This window comes from Bombina bombina, chromosome 6 (genome assembly GCF_027579735.1).
Source record: "Bombina bombina isolate aBomBom1 chromosome 6, aBomBom1.pri, whole genome shotgun sequence".
NCBI lineage: Eukaryota > Metazoa > Chordata > Amphibia > Anura > Bombinatoridae > Bombina > Bombina bombina.
Window position 1 is genome coordinate 178,805,313 of NC_069504.1, and position 18,097 is coordinate 178,823,409.

Consider the following 18,097-nt stretch of genomic DNA (forward strand, 5'->3'; position numbering starts at 1 on the left):
CGTGCAAAAACTGGCGTCGCCGGCTTTTGCGGGCGCCGCTCTATAGGTAATGCAGGTCATGGTATCTTTATTTTAGGAGTCGCCCCATTTTTTTTCTTCAGCACCTGGGTAGCCCTTGCTGATTGATGGCTATATTTAGCCACCAAATACCAAGCTAACAAAGAAAAATTGATAATAGGAGTAAATTAGAACATTGCTTAAAATTTATGAAATCATGAAATCAAAAAGTTGGGTTTCATATCCTTTTCAGTATTAGAAATAAAATTGTTTAAACATTAAACTAGCATCACTGCTAATTGTAGTTTTTACATCATTCTCCTTTAAGAATGGTACCTCTGTGGACTTTTAACTTTCTTTAATAAAGATTTTGCTTTTTGTTGAGGTTCTTTCTTTTTGGAATTACATTTTTTCTAGTTTTTATATCAGTTAGTTTCAGCTAATATTGATCTATTCTGCTCTCCTATATCTTACTACAATCAGGATGCTGAATATGGGAATGAAACACTTTGAGATCATAAAATTTTAAACAACTTTCCAATTTACTTCTATTATCTAGTTTGCTTCTTTCTCTTGGCATCCTTTGTTGGAAATCATACCGAGGTAGGCTCAGGAGCTGGGAGCTAGCTGCCCTTACATACCTCTTATCATTGGCTTACTGATGTGCTCAGCTAGCTCCCAGTATTGCTGGCCCTGATTCAAATTGTATGCTTTATCTGAATCATGAAACAAAAATTTGGGGTTTCATGTTCCTTTAATTATGTGTAATTATGTGTAGTAAAAAGCTTTGTAATATACTTTAATGATTTAACCCCCTCCCCTTTTCTTGTTATTTAACTCTAAAACTCTGCACACTGCAGACTTCCCAAGCCAAACCCTGCTATATACAGTATGTGTCCCTTATACACCTTAGCAGAGGTGATAAGATAACAAAGTGCAAAACAATGTAAGTTTATCTAACAAAAGTGTTAGAGGCTAGCTGTGTGTACTCCAGCAATGTCAGGATTAGCACCTCCAAATAAAGCAAGTGGCGGGGAAAGTTTTACTGCTTAAAAACTGCAGTAATGTGTAAATGTATTCAGGAAGATCTCATATTTGGCTGGAATGTTAAATTACTACTAGACTTTAGAAAAAAAAGTTTTGTAATTGCACAGTGTTTTACATCCCTTTAATAAACTATACCCAAGAACCCATGTAGTTGTTTTCCAACTGTTTGTGGGTAATGATGAAGACCTGGAACTGCTAATTAATAGAGTAAGCACAAAGGTATACTCATCAGGAGAAATTGCCCATTTGAGCCTTTTCAATTTAATGCATTTTTAAATGTGTGCATACAAAATGTTCCTAACACATTTATTTCATTTTAAAACATGTTTTCTTCGCAGTTAAATGAATAAAACCCACCTGTATGAAGTCAAATATTGTCAGAGGTAGTAAATCATCCAGTATTGCGGTATCTTTTGAAAACCTGTTCAGGATTTTTCCTATAATTGAGGAATTCATGTAAATACACTGACAAAGGAAGATGCCATTTATACAACATTTTCATTAAACATAAACAAATTGGGGGCTAGATTACAAGTAAAGCGCTTTTTTAATGTGCACCTAAAGGGGTAAATTTGCTCATTTACGGGCGCACTTTATATAATCAGTTATTACAAGTGGCTGGTTCATGCTACTGCGAGCTCTCGGTAGCACTTTGCGCTAGAATTCATTAAACAGAGATCAGATCTCTGGTTAATGAAAAAAATAAAGTGTACAGTTCATTTATTAAAAAAAAAATACGAGCATCTTTTTTTTTTTTAAATAACTGCACAAAGCAGTTATAAGGGGTTAAAGTGAGGGAATGGGGACTGTGTTTTATACTGCAAATATATATGTATATGTGCTGCACTAGGTTCTTTGCCGTGTCTGACAGCATTAGAACGAGGTTCCCATTGGAGCCTATGGAAGCACGCTCTCATGAGCGCAAAGCTTCCAGGCATAACGAATGCGAGGTTGTTTTCGCATTGCGCTCAACTTGTAATATTGTATTTGCAAATGTTGCGCTCCACTCGTAATCTAGTCCATTATAAATAACCATAAAGCGTAAAACCATGCATTCACTACATGCAACACACAGATCACTGGATCATGGGAAAAATTAGCTATACCATTTAATTTTGTTTGAAATTTTTTTTAAAATGTGTTAGATTTCTACTAGATTACATTCCACTTGCTAATTTTGCCTTAGCTAACTGCATTAAATACAAATACTAGCTATATTAAAAGGTTAATAGAAAAGGAACTTTATTTATATAAAATACATATATATAGCTATTTAAACATATTGAAACAAATATAACTGTACCACTATAGATGAATTTGTTTTACCTTTAATTATTAATATATTTTTTTTACTCTATACTCTTCTATAACTTTTATATTGATACAAATATTATAATTAAACTTTGAACACATTTTAAGATAGTATGATATAATATTGCTAGGAATGTAATTTAGTTATTATTTTTGAACAACACAAGTGCATAATGCTTATGAAATGTTTCAGATTACAGATTACTGTCATGGCGACAGTTAGCACCATGACATTTTATATATAAAATATTTAGTTATATGTAATGAAACAACTTTGCAATATTATTTTGCCCCTTTTCATATAAATTAGCTCTGAAAAATTCAGGTTCCCAGAACTTAAAAAACACAGCTGACTTCTCAACGCTAACTCTGCTACATATCTATCCTTAATTGGCTTTATCAGATAATGGCTGAAAAATATTGTAATAACTGTATGACAGTGGCTAGCCTTGTTGTCTATGGCCTAAAACCCAGATGTTAATTTATTTTAAAACCTTGGCTTATAGGTTATTCCATAGCAACACAACAGAAATATGTTGTAATTGTTGTAAAGGTGTTTACTGTCCCTTTAATTTATCTATTACAGTTACATAGGTTTACAAAGGTAGTCTGGTACATATTGTTATATTAGAAACATTTTTTTTCTAATAAATTCACTATAGAACTTATTTAACAAATTGTGGTTCTGTACATTTGAATGCAGTCCATATTTACTAAGCTGTGTTATCCTTTTTAAGGCAACAAGATGTAGCCTAATAAATGTAATTACCCTTACTTTCATTTTAAAAAAGTATAATGCTTTTTTTTTGGGGGGGGGGGGTTATTACGAGGAGAAACTAACCAGTTTCATGGATAGTTCATACAAAATAGATCATTGTATAGCACATTTGCACATCCAAAGAAATTAGATTATTTTCCCCACAAACTGTAATTCCAATAGTGTAGGGAATTCTAGAATCTAGATAACAATATGCAAATCCATTTAAAAGATATGATCCAGAAAGTGTTCTCATTACCGTTTTAAAATATTGCACTGCTTAGGAAATACAGGCACACAAAGGATGGACTAAAAAATTCATAAGAATTAGAACAGTTAAATACACATGCAAAACCAAACACTATGTACAAATACACATTTAATAAAATAACCCAACCTACAGTGTCCTTTGGCTGAGAACTGTATAGTTGCAGGCAGTACAGTTTGATTGCAATAAAAGAAGGAAGAGAAAAAGCCATAAATGTCATGAATATATTTAATTTTATTTATGAACTTTTCTGCAATTTAACCCTTTAATAACCCACCTGCTCTCATTGTATTGAATGTAGACATAGGGGCATGGAGAACGGCATACAACATCTTTTTGTGTAGCACTTTGGAAACGGTTATAAGGCTGTGAACGAGAGGAAGTCCTCTGAAAATTCCTAGAGCAAGCAAGGAGTCTGCCACCCCAACATAAATGTAAAATACATAGTAAGAACTTGTGCTGGTCACGATTACTGCCAGGCTGTCCGGTAAATTGGAGGTTATATTCTCTTGTTTGCTTGTTTTGTTCCCTGGAGCACTGCTAAAACAGAAGAACAAGGGCATCTGTGAATTATACAAACATGTTTATTGCCTAAAATGGCTGATATTCTATTAAATGCTAAACCTGATGTCTAGATATAATGCAAACTTTTTGAAAAGCAAACAATCTGAAGAGATTATATGGAGTGCACAGTTTGATATAAATTAGGAGATGTCTACTTAAATATATATATATATTTTAAATAATGAGTTAAACAACTGTTGTAATTGTGAAAAGATGGAACTAAATTATACAAACTGTTATTTATTTTTTCTATTTCCACAGAAAACCTAGGCCTCACTTCATGTATGGTTAAGTCCTAAAAAGAGTTTATGAACACCAGAATTATCAGGCCTCACTCCTGGTATGTGGGAGCAATACTCTAAAATATAAAAATATTACTCAGGCATGTTATGGACCTAAAGAGTAAAGATCACTTTGCTATCACCAGTAGTAAAAAGGGGAAAGTCTAAAACTTTCAATAAGACAGAGTAAAAACTTTAAATTTATTATAGAAAGTCATCCTGGACTTGCTTGGACTTCAATTTACTTCCATTTTGCTTCATTCCCTTGGTATCCTTTATTGAAGGAGAAGCAATGCACTACTGGGTCATAGCTGAACACATCAGTAAGCCAATGATAAAAGTCATATGTGTGCAGCCACCAATCAGCAGCTAGCTCTCAGCTACTGAGTCTACCTAGGTATTCTTTTCAACAAAGGATACCAAGAAAAAAGTAAATTAGATAATAGAAGTAAATTGGAAAGTTGTTTAAATTGCATGCTCTATCTGAAACATGAAAGAACAAAAATGGGTTTCACATCCCTTCTCACAAATTGTCCTTTAGCAATCTAAAAATGTCAATGGCTTGTATGTAAAATAAATAAGTTTTCTATACAAATCTGTATGTATCACCATATAATGTCAGATCTAAATAAGGGACTGTATGGTCATCAAAACTGTAAACCACAATCATTCATGTTAGGATACTCAACAAAACATTGCAATTCAATTTGAGTTCCAGACCAAATAAGATTGACAAAGGTTACATTTTTATCACAAAAACCACAGGTGCAAGGTGGTTTTTATTTCTGATAAAATAATGTCAGTGATCAACCATATCACTAAACAAGGTAATTAATTTATTCAATTTTTAATTTATTATAATTTTGGTATGTATTTTATAATAGGAAAATCGGACTACCTTTCATATACTTTCAAGTATATTTGATAGATATGCAAATTATATATTATGTTTCTGTTTATTAATTATGCATATTACAGGTGGCCAATCACAGTTTACATTTGACATTTGCATATGAGATTTCTCCATAAAAGAGGGTTGCCTGACATTTTCACAGCTGTCTTTCAATAGTAAAACCTAGGATCATACTTTATACATTATTTGAAATACACATTTTATTTGTTTTACTAAATTGATACTTAGACCTGGATTCCTAAATCCTTGTGTCTTAGACGGTAATAGCTGCACCTTTACTGATAAGGCACATAAAGGGCAAAATGAATTGCATGGTGATTTGATGCACTGTTCTAAATATGACCAGACTAATATACTGCAGGTGAAGTTTTATGGCACCAACCCATTTGGGGATAGAAATATAATTTGCTTCTTGTCTCTATTGATAGATGCAAACAACTCATAAATGTCTGTAATCAATTCAAGATACCTGAATATGCAAGATCAGTGAGGCACGAGCTGACAGTGGAAATGGGAAACATGCTCAAAGTTCTACAAGTTGTTTGTGTGTTTGTCATCTTCCTTATTTCAAAACTGTTTTAAAGATGTCACTTTTTAAGAGTATCTTTCACTATGCTGTCTATTCTGTTTTCCCTAAAATCAGACAATTCTATTATCTATTCAATATTCCGTAAAACCTTTTTCCCATCTGAGAAAAGATTTGAAAAGAGAACGTAAACGACTTACCTATTATTAATAAGCCACATTCCTACTAATGAAGCAGCGACCTGTAGAAAAAAGCAACAAATACATTCTTTTTAATGCTTTACAAAATATATAATTCACAGTAGTTCAATAGTAATGAATATTAATTTAAATAAAGTTTAATTGCAAATCTTTTTTTTATCACATTCTAAGTCCATGTGCTATATTTTATTACATATCACTGTATATATTGTTTAGAGTTATTTATGCAATTAACAATATATTAAAGGGATATGAAACACATGCAATTTTAGGTAACTTTGCAATTTACTCCTATTATCAATTTTTCTTCGTTCTCTAGGTATGCTTTGTTGAATGAGCAGCAATGCACTACTGGTTGCTGACTGAACATTTGGGGGAGCCAATGACAATCGGAATATATATCCAGCCACCAATCAGCAGCTAGAACCTAGGTTCTTTGCTGCTCCTGAGCTTTCGTAGATAAACCTTGCAGCAAAGAATAACAAGTGAAGGAAGCAAATTAAATAATAGAAGTAAATTAGAAAGTGTTTTAAAATTGTATTCTCTATCTGAATCATGAAGAAAAAAAATTGTGTTTAACCCCTTAAGGACCAGCAACGTACCCTGTATGTCGCTGGCCTTTTTTTGGGACTTGATTGTTTTATAGCGCGGTCTTCCCGCCAGCGTTGACACTGCTTTATTCCACAAAGCCTTCTGGAGGGAGGGCATTAATAGCGTGTTCTTGCTAGACTTGTGCTATTATGTCCTGGAAAACCCCTTAACGACCAGTGACATACAGGGTACATTGTGGTCATTAAGGGGTTAATGTCCCTTTATTTAGCTGGGCTAATATTTAATGACACCGGTGAGGTTGATCAGTTATCTGTGCTAAGCTAGGGACTGATAACATCTATAAAAATGATAGTTGGGGAATATATTTACAAGACAAGAAAACTATATTATCTAATCATTTCAGTTTCTATATTTTAATTCAATATGCTATTTGGAAATTTGAGGGAATATGAAACTATGAAGCAACGTAATAAAATTATATTTATGAGAGCGAGAGAAAAGAGTGAGAGAGAAATTAGGGAATGCAACATATTCAAGTGTTATCTAAAATTGAAATAATAATGATTGAAAGGATACAATGAAAGGAAGAAATTTACCATTCAGAAAAAAGAGTAATAATAAATATTAAGTAATCTCCAAAAAGCAATATACATAGTGAGGGAAGAGAAAGAAAAATGATAATAACAGATATATTGAAGTAGAACAGTAAATGCAATACTAGGGGGATGAAGGAGTGACGTATTGAGACTGCTACTGAAGCCGGTGTTTGGAGCAATAGTAGCATCGGGCCTTAGGTACTAAGCAGTGTAAGCTGCTTTGGAGCCCTTGCGGAGCAGGTTAACACATGCAAGTCTGCTTACTGCAGCGTAAGAAGCAGGGGCCAGAGGTGGCGGAAAGAAGTCACCCCAAACACACTCGCGCAGTGTAATTGAAAGACCTTCTAGCGCGAGGGAAGGGGGCAGCATTACGCACTTGATTGAGTGTGTAATGGTACATAGCATTGAACGTACAGGATCCATTGCCCGTACGCCTTGAAGCCGTGCAGACAGGTGCTTAAGTTGAGAACCTTGTCTGCACAGCATTTAGTACCTGGAGCCTCAAGCGGAACTGCTAGAGAAAGCAAATGCCCCTTCTGGCTTGCATATATATCTGGTGCCTGATTTTAGGCATGGGCACTTATAAAGGGACATGGAAAACATTTTTTTTTCTTTCATGATTCAGATAGAGCATGAGACTTTAAACAGCTTTACAATTTACTTCTATTATTTAATTTGTTTTGTACTCTTGATACCCTTTGTTAAAAAGGATACCTAGGTAAACTCAGGGGCTGCTGATTGGTGGCTGCACATATATGCATCATGTTATTGGCTCACCCAATGCATTTAGCTAGTTCCCAGTAGTGTATTGCGGCTTCTTCAACATAGGATGCCAAGAGAATGAAGCAAAGTAGATAATATAAGTTAATTGGAAAGTTATTTAAAATTGTATGTTGTATGTGAATCATGAAAGAAAAAAATCAGAAAACTCAGCCCCATTGTATTCTAAAGAGGCAAAAATATCCACTTTCAAAAGGAAGGACTTCCATGAAAGTGAAAATAAATAGGATTCTGACAGAAAAGGTCATTTAAAAAAATCCATCCATTTTCAAGTATTCATGAGCCCACTTTGTGAGGCATCAGCTGCTACAAATCCAAAGCTAAAAAGAATACGTCAAATCACTAATTAATTTATCAATAGGGAAACTATAGTGGCCATTATAAAAAAAAAATATGACTTTTGTGGTTTGTCATTTCTGCAGTGCAATGTAAGGTCAGTTTTATAAAGTAAACAACTATCTAGTTTCATAAGGAAATGTCATATTGGAGGTTCCATCGAAAATGGGTGTTCTCTGTCTCAATAGATTTGAATAGATGCCTGATAGAATATTGTAAATGCTGCAACATCTATATGAGGAGGTGTGTCCCTCCTGACTGATGTCGGGAGAGTCAGAATAATCCAAGAACAAAGTCAATACTTGTGAAATCAGACTTCTAATGAAAATCATACCTGACGTATCTAATGTCATTCTACAGAAAATCACCATTACAGTCTATGGATTTTTTTTTTGTAGATAAATCATTTGATACAGGATTGTGGTTGACCCCATGAATGGAGTGAGGGTGACAGCCAGACATTTTATGTCCATGGATGCCAGAAAGTATAAAGCAATGCATTGCATCAATATTTCACATCCCCATGGTAACATTTCTGCATCTAGTTATTATCATCTAGACATCTTCTAGATTGTAATTAACCTATCAACATTAAAAATACATTGCATTTAAAGGAACATTAAAATGGTAGATTGGCAGATTTATAATATTCTGTTAGGACATATCAGAATGTAGAGTTTAAAGACATATATAAAAAAACACACTAAGCATGGGTTATACCTAATATAAATCTTTGCAATATGTATTATTCATCACTTTAAAATGATGTTGTACCTTTTATTTGTTTTTACTTTATTTGTGCAAGTACCATTACTTCTTGTCACAGCCCCAAGGGGCTGTGGCCTTTACAGGAAGTGAAAGGAATAGTTTTTCATTTGATGTGGTTACTAGTAGACATCTGCTCTAGCTGCAGTCACTTTATTGCCCATGCTCAGTACAGATCATTCGCTGCAAATCTCATGTGACAGTCTACTCCAGAATTGTTATTGTTTAAAAAGATAGATAATCCCTTTATTACCCATTCCCCTGTTTTACATAACTTATATGATTATATTAATTTACTTTGTACCTCTGTGATTGCCTTGTATCTAAGCCTCTGCAAACTGCCCCCTTATTTCAGTTCTTTTGTCAGACTTGCATTTTAGCCATTTAGTGTTGATTCATAAATAACTTCACGGGAGTGAGCACAATGTTTATCTATATAGCACACATGAACTAGCGCTGTCTAGCTGTGAAAAACAGTGAAAATGCACTGAGATAAGAGGAAGCTTTGAAAATGCACTGAGATAAGAGGCAGCCTTCAAGGGTTTAGAAATTAGCATATATGCCTAACTAGGTTTCACTTTCAACAAAGAATACCAAGAGAACAAAGCAAATATGATAATAAAAGTAAATTGGAAAGTTGTTTAAAACTACATGCCCTATCTGAATCATAAAAGTTTAATTTTGACTAGACTGTCCCTTTGGTTCTGTTATGTTAGCTTTCTTATCTCACTAAAAGCAGTGGCTACACAAGGAAGTTCTAAGAACTTTAAGAAAACAAGCTGTTTTGTTAACAGAATATTTTTCTTTTTATGTTTACCTTATTTATTTATTTTTTTACTAAAGAAGCACTGTTTCATATCCTTTAAATGACAACATGTCTGTCAGTGCTCCATTTTAATTTCAAATGTGCTTTAAAATATTCTAACAAAGAACATTTACTTACCTCAACTAAAAAAATGACTAAACAAAAGACAAGGACAAATATCAAATTTTTGTGAACTGACACATATCTCAAATATGTGTTCCACGTGGTGGCTGGAGTTGAACTGTCTGTATCATCTAAGAAACATTCCTGAAAATAATGACAAAGACATTTAAAGTTAAGCATCTGCATCCCCATCTGTAACAATCTAATTATATGACAGCTATGATAAAGGAACCTTTTGCATTTTAGCAAAATCATATATATATTTCCATGTATGTGCTATGGAATATAATAATCCAGAGGCTTAAAAATCATTATCTGTAGATTGTCAGCTCTGTGGTATGAATAACATTTTTTTAAATATATAATATCCTAAAAATATCAGACAGAGTAAATTATTTTTCAGAATATTTTGCAAGTAAAAATATTTTTATGTGGAGAGAAAAAACAGATAGTTCTGTATAAATGCAAACAGGTTTAATTAACCAAAATATGTCAGTTGCGCAATTTATCTGTGTGACTCTTTGTGTATAATATTTTAGTTTTATAAAAAGAATAGCGCTCTCTGGCCCCTATCATGTATGCACTACCAAAGAATAATATAAATCAGATATCCCCTTTAAAGGACATTAAACACTAAATAGATTTCACGCACCACCCACTAATTATGGGCACTTACACTGCAGGAATCTGAAGGAGAGTTGCTGCACATGTGCAAACACATCAGCACTGAAATGCAATAAACAGTAAATTTCAACATGAATTGCAAGAGGCGGGAAATAATATCAATAGCATACTTTAAAAATCGATTTAGTGTTTAATGTCCCTTTAACTGCTGAGCCATTTCAACCCATGTGCTGAGCTGTTTTGGAGTGTTTAGATGCTGCACATATTTAAGCTTTACATTTTTCAGTGAGAAAACCTTAACAAATATGTTGTTTTTTTTTTATAAAGAAGACCCCACAGATTTAAACAAGTGTGTGCTTATTCTAAAAGAAAAAGGAGTTATCCTCATAAATAAGGGTCTTTGGGTACAGTTATATAGCACATAGGGGCACCAATGAACTTCTACTCAAATAAATACACATTTATTCATGCCATGTAATCACTATTACCACAGTGATGACTTGGCTATTAATATCTATATATTGCATTTATTTTAAAGAGGGTCTTCTGGGCTTTAAAATTAGAGGGTCTAGGGTGTCTGAAAGAGCAGAAAAATGCCTTTCAAACAGTTGGTCTTGGAGGTTTCTAGGTCTTAATAGAGCTGACATTGGTGTTTTAATACTTACCCCTCTATCCAGCTCCCTTATACGGACATTAAACACTTGGAGATGGTAATATAAAATAATAAATTATATATAAAAAAAGTCTGCAATATACTTTCATTTTTTATTTTGTCCCCTTTTCCTGTAATTTCATTCTGAAATTGTCAGCTTTTCAGTTATTTTTAGAAATGAAAGTTCATAACACTGTTATATTACACACAGTCATTGGCTGCACACTCTAGTGACCTATGTATAACTGTCCCTAATTGGCCACAGCAGAGAAGGTAACCTAAGTTACAACATGGCAGCTCCCATTGTTTAATAGACACTAATCTTTTCTTTGAATGCATAAGTCTATCTAGCATTTATTTAGTGTTTAATGTCCCTTTAAGCTATTTAATGCAGCCTGTTACTTCAGGGACTCTGGGGCTTAAAATATCATAGAAATTATTTTAAAACCTAACACTTTATTGAACATATATAGACTAAAAACAGTTTACCAAAAATTAGATATATAAAGAGATGGGAATATCACAACCACCTCATAATATGTGATTATATAATTCAACATTCACGTAAAAACAAAGGGGCCATGTGGTCAGAGCAAAGGGTATTAAGGGTAGAGGGTAGAGAGGAAAAGCAGCAATCATACATGCCGGGTGCAGCCAGACTATGCGCTCAAAGGCGTCCTCCTGCTTGCGTACTGCTGTGATTGGATAAGATGAGCACTCTTCTAATACACTTTCCCCTAAATGATTGGCAAATGAACAAAGGTGACTTTGGGAATCGATATTATCCCCCAATAACATCAGATGATAGATTTTTTATGTACTGATCTCTACGCATCTAAATACGGTGAACACTTCCGTATAACAGCCATCGCTATGGCAACCTGAGAGTATATCAGGCGGATAGAATGGCTGGGCAGGCCCTAAGCCCTGACGAAGTCATGCACGAGTGACGAAACGCGTCGGTGGGTGTGGTCAGAGAGATGAGTTCCTTGGAGTTAGAGCGGTTGCAACTACAAAACTTTGCTACACTGTTGCGATCTTGCTAAGATCCTTATCTGCTTAAGATAGATACTATAAAAGTGTATGCTTGGAATGTGGACAATAGTTACAGGGATTGAGTTAGAAATCGTCTGACTGTGTTCAATCACAGCAGTAGGCAGACAGGAGGACGCCTTTGAGCGCATAGTCTGGCTGCACCCAGCATGTATGATTGCTGCTTTTCCTCTCTAACTTCTATAACCTCTACCCTTAATACCCTCTGCTCTGACCACATGGCCCCTTTATTTTTAAATTAATGTTGGTTTATATAATCACATATTATGAGGTGGTTTTGATATTCTCATCTCTTTATATATCCAATTTTTGGTAAACTGTTTTTTGTCTACATATATGTTCAATTAAGTGTTAGGTTTTAAAATAATTTCTATATATTATAGTGTTTAATTCAGCACTTGGCTTCAATGCCACAAATCCTTAAATTCCCCTAACTCCCCTTATGGCTTAAGATATCACCATGACGTGTGGTGAGGTCATCGGCATCCCAGCGATGCCGGGAAAGTTGTGGTAAGTTGGGGTAAGTGCAGGGGGTGGCTGATAAGCTTCAAAATTGCCCCCAGCTGGATGACAAAATGTGGTTTTCAAAAAGGTAATTTGACATTGGGGTTTGGCTAACCCTTTCCTGTGCCCCTGTTTGAAAAGGAGCTGTCTCTCATCACTTATTTAAAATGTGGTTTTCATCTGCACTAAAGACATTGGGGTAGATTTATCATACCCCGGGCAGACATGATTCATTATAGTGAATCATGTCCGCCCTGCATTGCTAAATGCCGAAAGAATACGCCGTCGGCATTTAACACTGAATAAGCATTTCTGGTGAAATGTTTGTGCAATGCCGCCCACTAGCATGGGGTATCAATCATCCTGATCATATCTGATCGGGATGATTGCAGTCCGCCACCTAAAAGGTGGCGGACGAGTTAAGAAGCAGCAGTCTAAAGACCGCTGCTTCTTAAATCCTGAAGGGTCGCGTGGAATAAGCAGCATTCGCTGCTTGATAAATGTACCCCATTGTGTGGATGAGAAACGTGTTGTCATTTTGATTAAAAGGGATATACTAGAATATTAGCACACAGTTGGTTAAGTATAGTTCTGATTCAGGTCACAAAGTATTTCCTTGTAAGTTTTATTTTTCAGATCATGTACTATTCTAGTAGCCCTCCTTTGAATGGTTCCTAGTGTCTAGTCATGTCAAACTTTGAGACAGAGTAACTAACTATGAGACAGAGTGACACACAGTTTTGAGTGTCTTCTCCAGATCACACTATGGATAATCATTTTAAAAGGGAGTCATAGATGAAATTGGGTTGCAGGGTTCTTATTTAACAACAATCTGGCATTTTTCTAATTACAAACTCATATATTTTAATTCTGGAACAATATTGAGGGTATTTGTGGACTCATACAAGCAGTAGAATGATTCTGTATCAAAATAATTATCTTGTGTGCTCTGTGTAGCCATTTGTTTAAAGTTTAATTTTGACTAGACTATCCATTTAAAGGGACAATAAACTCAAAATGTAAATCCCCATAAAATATTTTATTATGCATAAGAACTTTTTTTAATTTTTTTATTTTTTGACTGCTTTTCCATTAATAACTTCAAAATTGCTCTCCCTCCAAAGAGAGTAGAATTCAGGTCTTGACATGTGACATAGTCATTGCTACAGTTCATTTATATCTCTCCCTAATTGACAGCAAATGTGATAAAATAAAAACAACTCGAGATCTTTCAAGGGGTGTGTCAGTGGATTGAAAGCAATCCAAATTTAGCAAACAAAATTACAGTTTTAAGTGTTTTAAAACCTTTATTTTCAATGCAGATTTTTTGCAATACTGTGATTACTTTATGATGATTAAATACTTGTGTCCCTTTAATGTTCCTTTAATGTATTTTTCTAATGTAAAATGAATCTCGTAGCCTTGGTATGAGATGAAAAGCAGTGTTTCTTGGATGTGTCTAAAATTCTGTCATTATCATATCGTCTAAGAATTTTATGCCTGTAAGTCTCACTGCTTTATCTTGCAAAATGTAAGATGGCGAGTTTGTCTCAAAATACAGCATGTAGTTCACTTATTACACTGACCGAAAAAAGCATGTATGATAAACTAGAAGTCAATGCAAATCTACTGAAAGCACCCCAGTTTAGGGATAGATTACAAGTGAGACGCAAACTGTTTTGCGCAAGCGATATCATCTTTTCGCGAGCCTTTTTAATTGTGCTGATATTACAAGTTGAGCAAAATTGCAATTGCGCTAGTGCAATCGCCATTTATGATACAATCCTTACTGCCATCTCAGAGCTGTGGTTAAATGTTTTCCGAAACAAAAAACTTGCACAAAACACTTCAAAAATACATTTCAAAGTACTCTCACACTCATTAACACTGTCTAATAAAAATGATTTCAAAAAAATATTGCACAAAAAAGTTATAAGTGCTCAAAGATATGAGATCTCGGGTGTTAGAAAAAAAAAACTGTCCAAGTACTTTAACATAAAGATACATAGATATACATGTCTAAAGATGTATTTGTATGTACAGTATATAGATATGTCTATATATGTGTACATATATATGAATGTATTTACAGTATATGTGTATATATGTATTGATAGACATATATACACATATAAACACATAAATATATATGTTCACATATAGACATATATATAAGTGCATTAGAACCTTTTACCATTAAGTAGATGAAACAATGTAAAAACATATATGCAATAGCCAATATTTAATAAAGATTTTAACTATGTATTTACTGTAAATATTTCAAATTTACTAATGCGAATATGCTATGTTGTTTTCATGATAAGTGTTTTTTTTCAACAAATATGTTTTTCTCCATCGGGAATGCAAAAATGCGATTGTGTTTGCGCTCTCTCGGGTCTTAGGTTTTTTTCAGCTTTTTTTTCTCCATTGATTTCTATGGGGGAATACATGCACGTGCAGTGCAAATACTTTAGTTAGGATTTTTGCCCTATTTGGGTTACTGCTAGTACAAAATAAATTTTTTTGGAACTTGTAATACAAGCAAAACACCGACTAGCACAAAAATCTTAACTCTAGGTGAATTTTCACGATCGCAAAAAAAATATTGCACCAACAACTTGTAATCTAGCCCTTAATTTGCATTTGCTGTTTATTTATTTATTTATTTATTTAGTAAATTAGTTATTTTTGTCATTAGTGTCAAGTGCTCCCTGTTATATTTGTTCTCCTCTGTGAGATTCTTCATTCCAGTAAGCTTAATTATTTTTTTTTATGGGTGACAGCACGTCACATACGAGGACTTGAAAGTTCACCCCTTTTTTTAGACTGTTGTGTAAGGTCTGCCCTTGAGATGATCGGTCGTATTTTTCAGTCAATACAAAACAATTTTGGAGAATAGTGGCAATGCATAGATAGTGTAGATAATATTAATAAAATATTAAAAAGACCATTGTAAGAAACGCTTAAAATTCCACTAAAATGTTATACATTAATTATCACATTAAAATGTGCATTAAATGGACAGTCTACACCAGAATTGTTATTGTTTTAAAAGATAGATAATCCCTTTATTACCTATTCCCTAGTTTTACATAACCAACACGGTTATATAAATATACTTTTTACCTCTGTGATTGCCTTGTATCTAAGCCTCTGCAAACTGCCCCCTTATTTCAGTTATTTTGACAGACATGCATTTTAGCCAATCAGTGCTGTCGCCTAGGTAATTTCACGTGCATGAGCTCAATGTTATCTATATGACACACATAAACTAACGCCCTCTAGGGGTAAAAAAAACGGTCAAAATGCATTTAGATAAGAGGCGGCCTTCAAGGTCTAAGAACTTAGCATATGAGCCTACCTAGGTTTAGATTTCAACTAAGAATACCAAGTGAACAAAGCAAAATTTGTGATAAAAGTAAATTGGAAAGTTGTTTAAAATGACATGTCCTATCTGAATCATTATAGTTTATTTTGGACTAGACTATCCCTTTAAGTTTCCTACCTTTAAATCTTCTTCATCAAAATCTTCATTTATTTCCAAGACACTGTCTTGAGAAGAACGTCTACTGTAAATATCTACATCAGATGCCAGTTTGGACGGAGGAGCCAATGACATTTTACGAATGGAGGCATTTCCTCTTGGGTAAGCACCAGCGCCTGGTGAAATGGAGGTGCGAGTCATTAGGTTTAATACAGACTGCCTTCTTCTTCCTTGAAAGGTAGGTCCTGTGTTAAGAATGTTGCTTCTGGGAAGATTTGCTTCCCCTTGCTCAGAATCAGGAACTAAGGACAGCTTTCTCTCTTCTGTTTCTATTGGGGATTCTTCCTCAATTCCACCCATTTGTGATGAAGCTTTCTGTATGATGGAAAATTTCCTGCTGGCCTTTCGCGAATTAATAATTGAGTTTTTTCTCATTTCATTAAAGTCTGCAGTTTGCTTAAAAGACTTATTTCTGACTTCATTTCTTATAGCTAACGGGTCACTGTCAATAGAGCATCTCCTTAATGTTTCAGTCAATATTGAGTTTCTGCGCTCTGCACTGAAGTGATCAAAGGAGTCAAATCCCATAAGCTGTGAGCTGAATTCAGGACGTTGATTTTGAAGTTCAGCAAATGTTCCACAAAAATAGCAGCTTCCTTCATGCAAAATAAGGATTTTGTCAGCTTTTTTTAGCTGTTCCAGTTTTGAGGTAACTAAAATTCTGGTTTTGTTGGCCATAAGCTTACAAACACAGCTGGAAATAAAAATGTGAGAGGAACATCAAAAAATGTTAATGTCATATCATCTTCAAGCAATGCACTTACATGGAAACAATCATAGAATTAAAGACAAAAAGAAAGCGTTCCAAAAAAGAACATTATACATATTTTTGATGGCAATAACATTCTCTGTTACCAACATGCTGCAACAGCAATAATGCCATACATTTATATTTCTTATTTTACAGGCAAATATTAACAATGGCAGAAAAGAGGAACAGGATTACTTTAGAGACCATCTTAGAATCATTTGATGATCATCAAACTACTTTAGTAGTCATTTGAACATCATCAGACATCATCAGGCTTGTAAAGTCATCAGCTAAGGTAAAAAATTCTGGGTGATGACTTCAGAATGATTAGCAGATTACGTTACTGATTACTTTACAAGCATGAACACCTAACCAGTGAATGACTCTAGAGTCATCTCATTTAAATATTTTGGCCTGTGGGCATACTTCAGAGTAGCTTCTGATGACTAGTCTGGAGTCATCAATTACTTCAGAATGGCTCCAGGAAGATCATCCTTTTTGACCAGGGAATGCTGTAATATTGTGAAACCCATGTATGGCGGAATGACTTGTTGACCATTTGGCTACCAATGTGTTGTAGTTCTTTCTGGCATTTAAAGGGGCATTCCATTAAAAAACTGAAATGCACATAGATAAATTACATTTTTGAATACAAATATATTTACAATATACATGCATTGGCAAAAATATTTTTAGTAAAAGTTATCACTGTTTTAGTGTTAACATATTTCTCTGCACGTGCATGTGAAGCATAGCTTGATATTCTCAGTGCACCAGTATTTTAAATACTGCAGCTGCTCAGAGCGCCAGTGTGGCTTGTATCATGTTAGCAATTACCAAATTGAGTCATTACCAGATGGTACAAAGCACCTTGGGATCTCTGAGCAAGTGCTGTGTTTAAAATGCTGGTGCACGGTTCATACTTAAATACACTTTTGAAACAGCTATAGCTTTTATTAGAAGCATTTTTGCTAATACATGTATATTACAAAAATGTTACTATTCAAAACTGAAATGCATCCATGTGGATTCCAATTCTGGCTGGAATGTGAGCTGATGAAAGGGCCACAAGGAAATAACAGCCAAGAAACGCGTTGCAATATTATTGTTTAAAGCAGTTTAAATAAAGAAAAAATAGCCTTTTATAC

The 18,097-nt window shown here is 34.3% G+C and overlaps 1 protein-coding gene across 1 annotated transcript in view; it reads right to left on the reverse strand.

Moving 5' to 3' along the window:
• CFTR (CF transmembrane conductance regulator) overlaps positions 1-18,097 on the reverse strand; it is a 345,866-nt gene that overhangs the window by 67,299 nt on the left and 260,470 nt on the right. The window contains exons 14-18 of the mRNA XM_053716685.1: positions 16,160-16,892; positions 9,837-9,965; positions 5,865-5,905; positions 3,658-3,920; positions 1,402-1,481 (exon numbers count right to left, since the gene is read on the reverse strand). Coding sequence (XP_053572660.1) covers positions 1,402-1,481; positions 3,658-3,920; positions 5,865-5,905; positions 9,837-9,965; positions 16,160-16,892 — 1,246 coding nt within the window. The remainder of the gene's footprint in view (positions 1-1,401; positions 1,482-3,657; positions 3,921-5,864; positions 5,906-9,836; positions 9,966-16,159; positions 16,893-18,097) is intronic.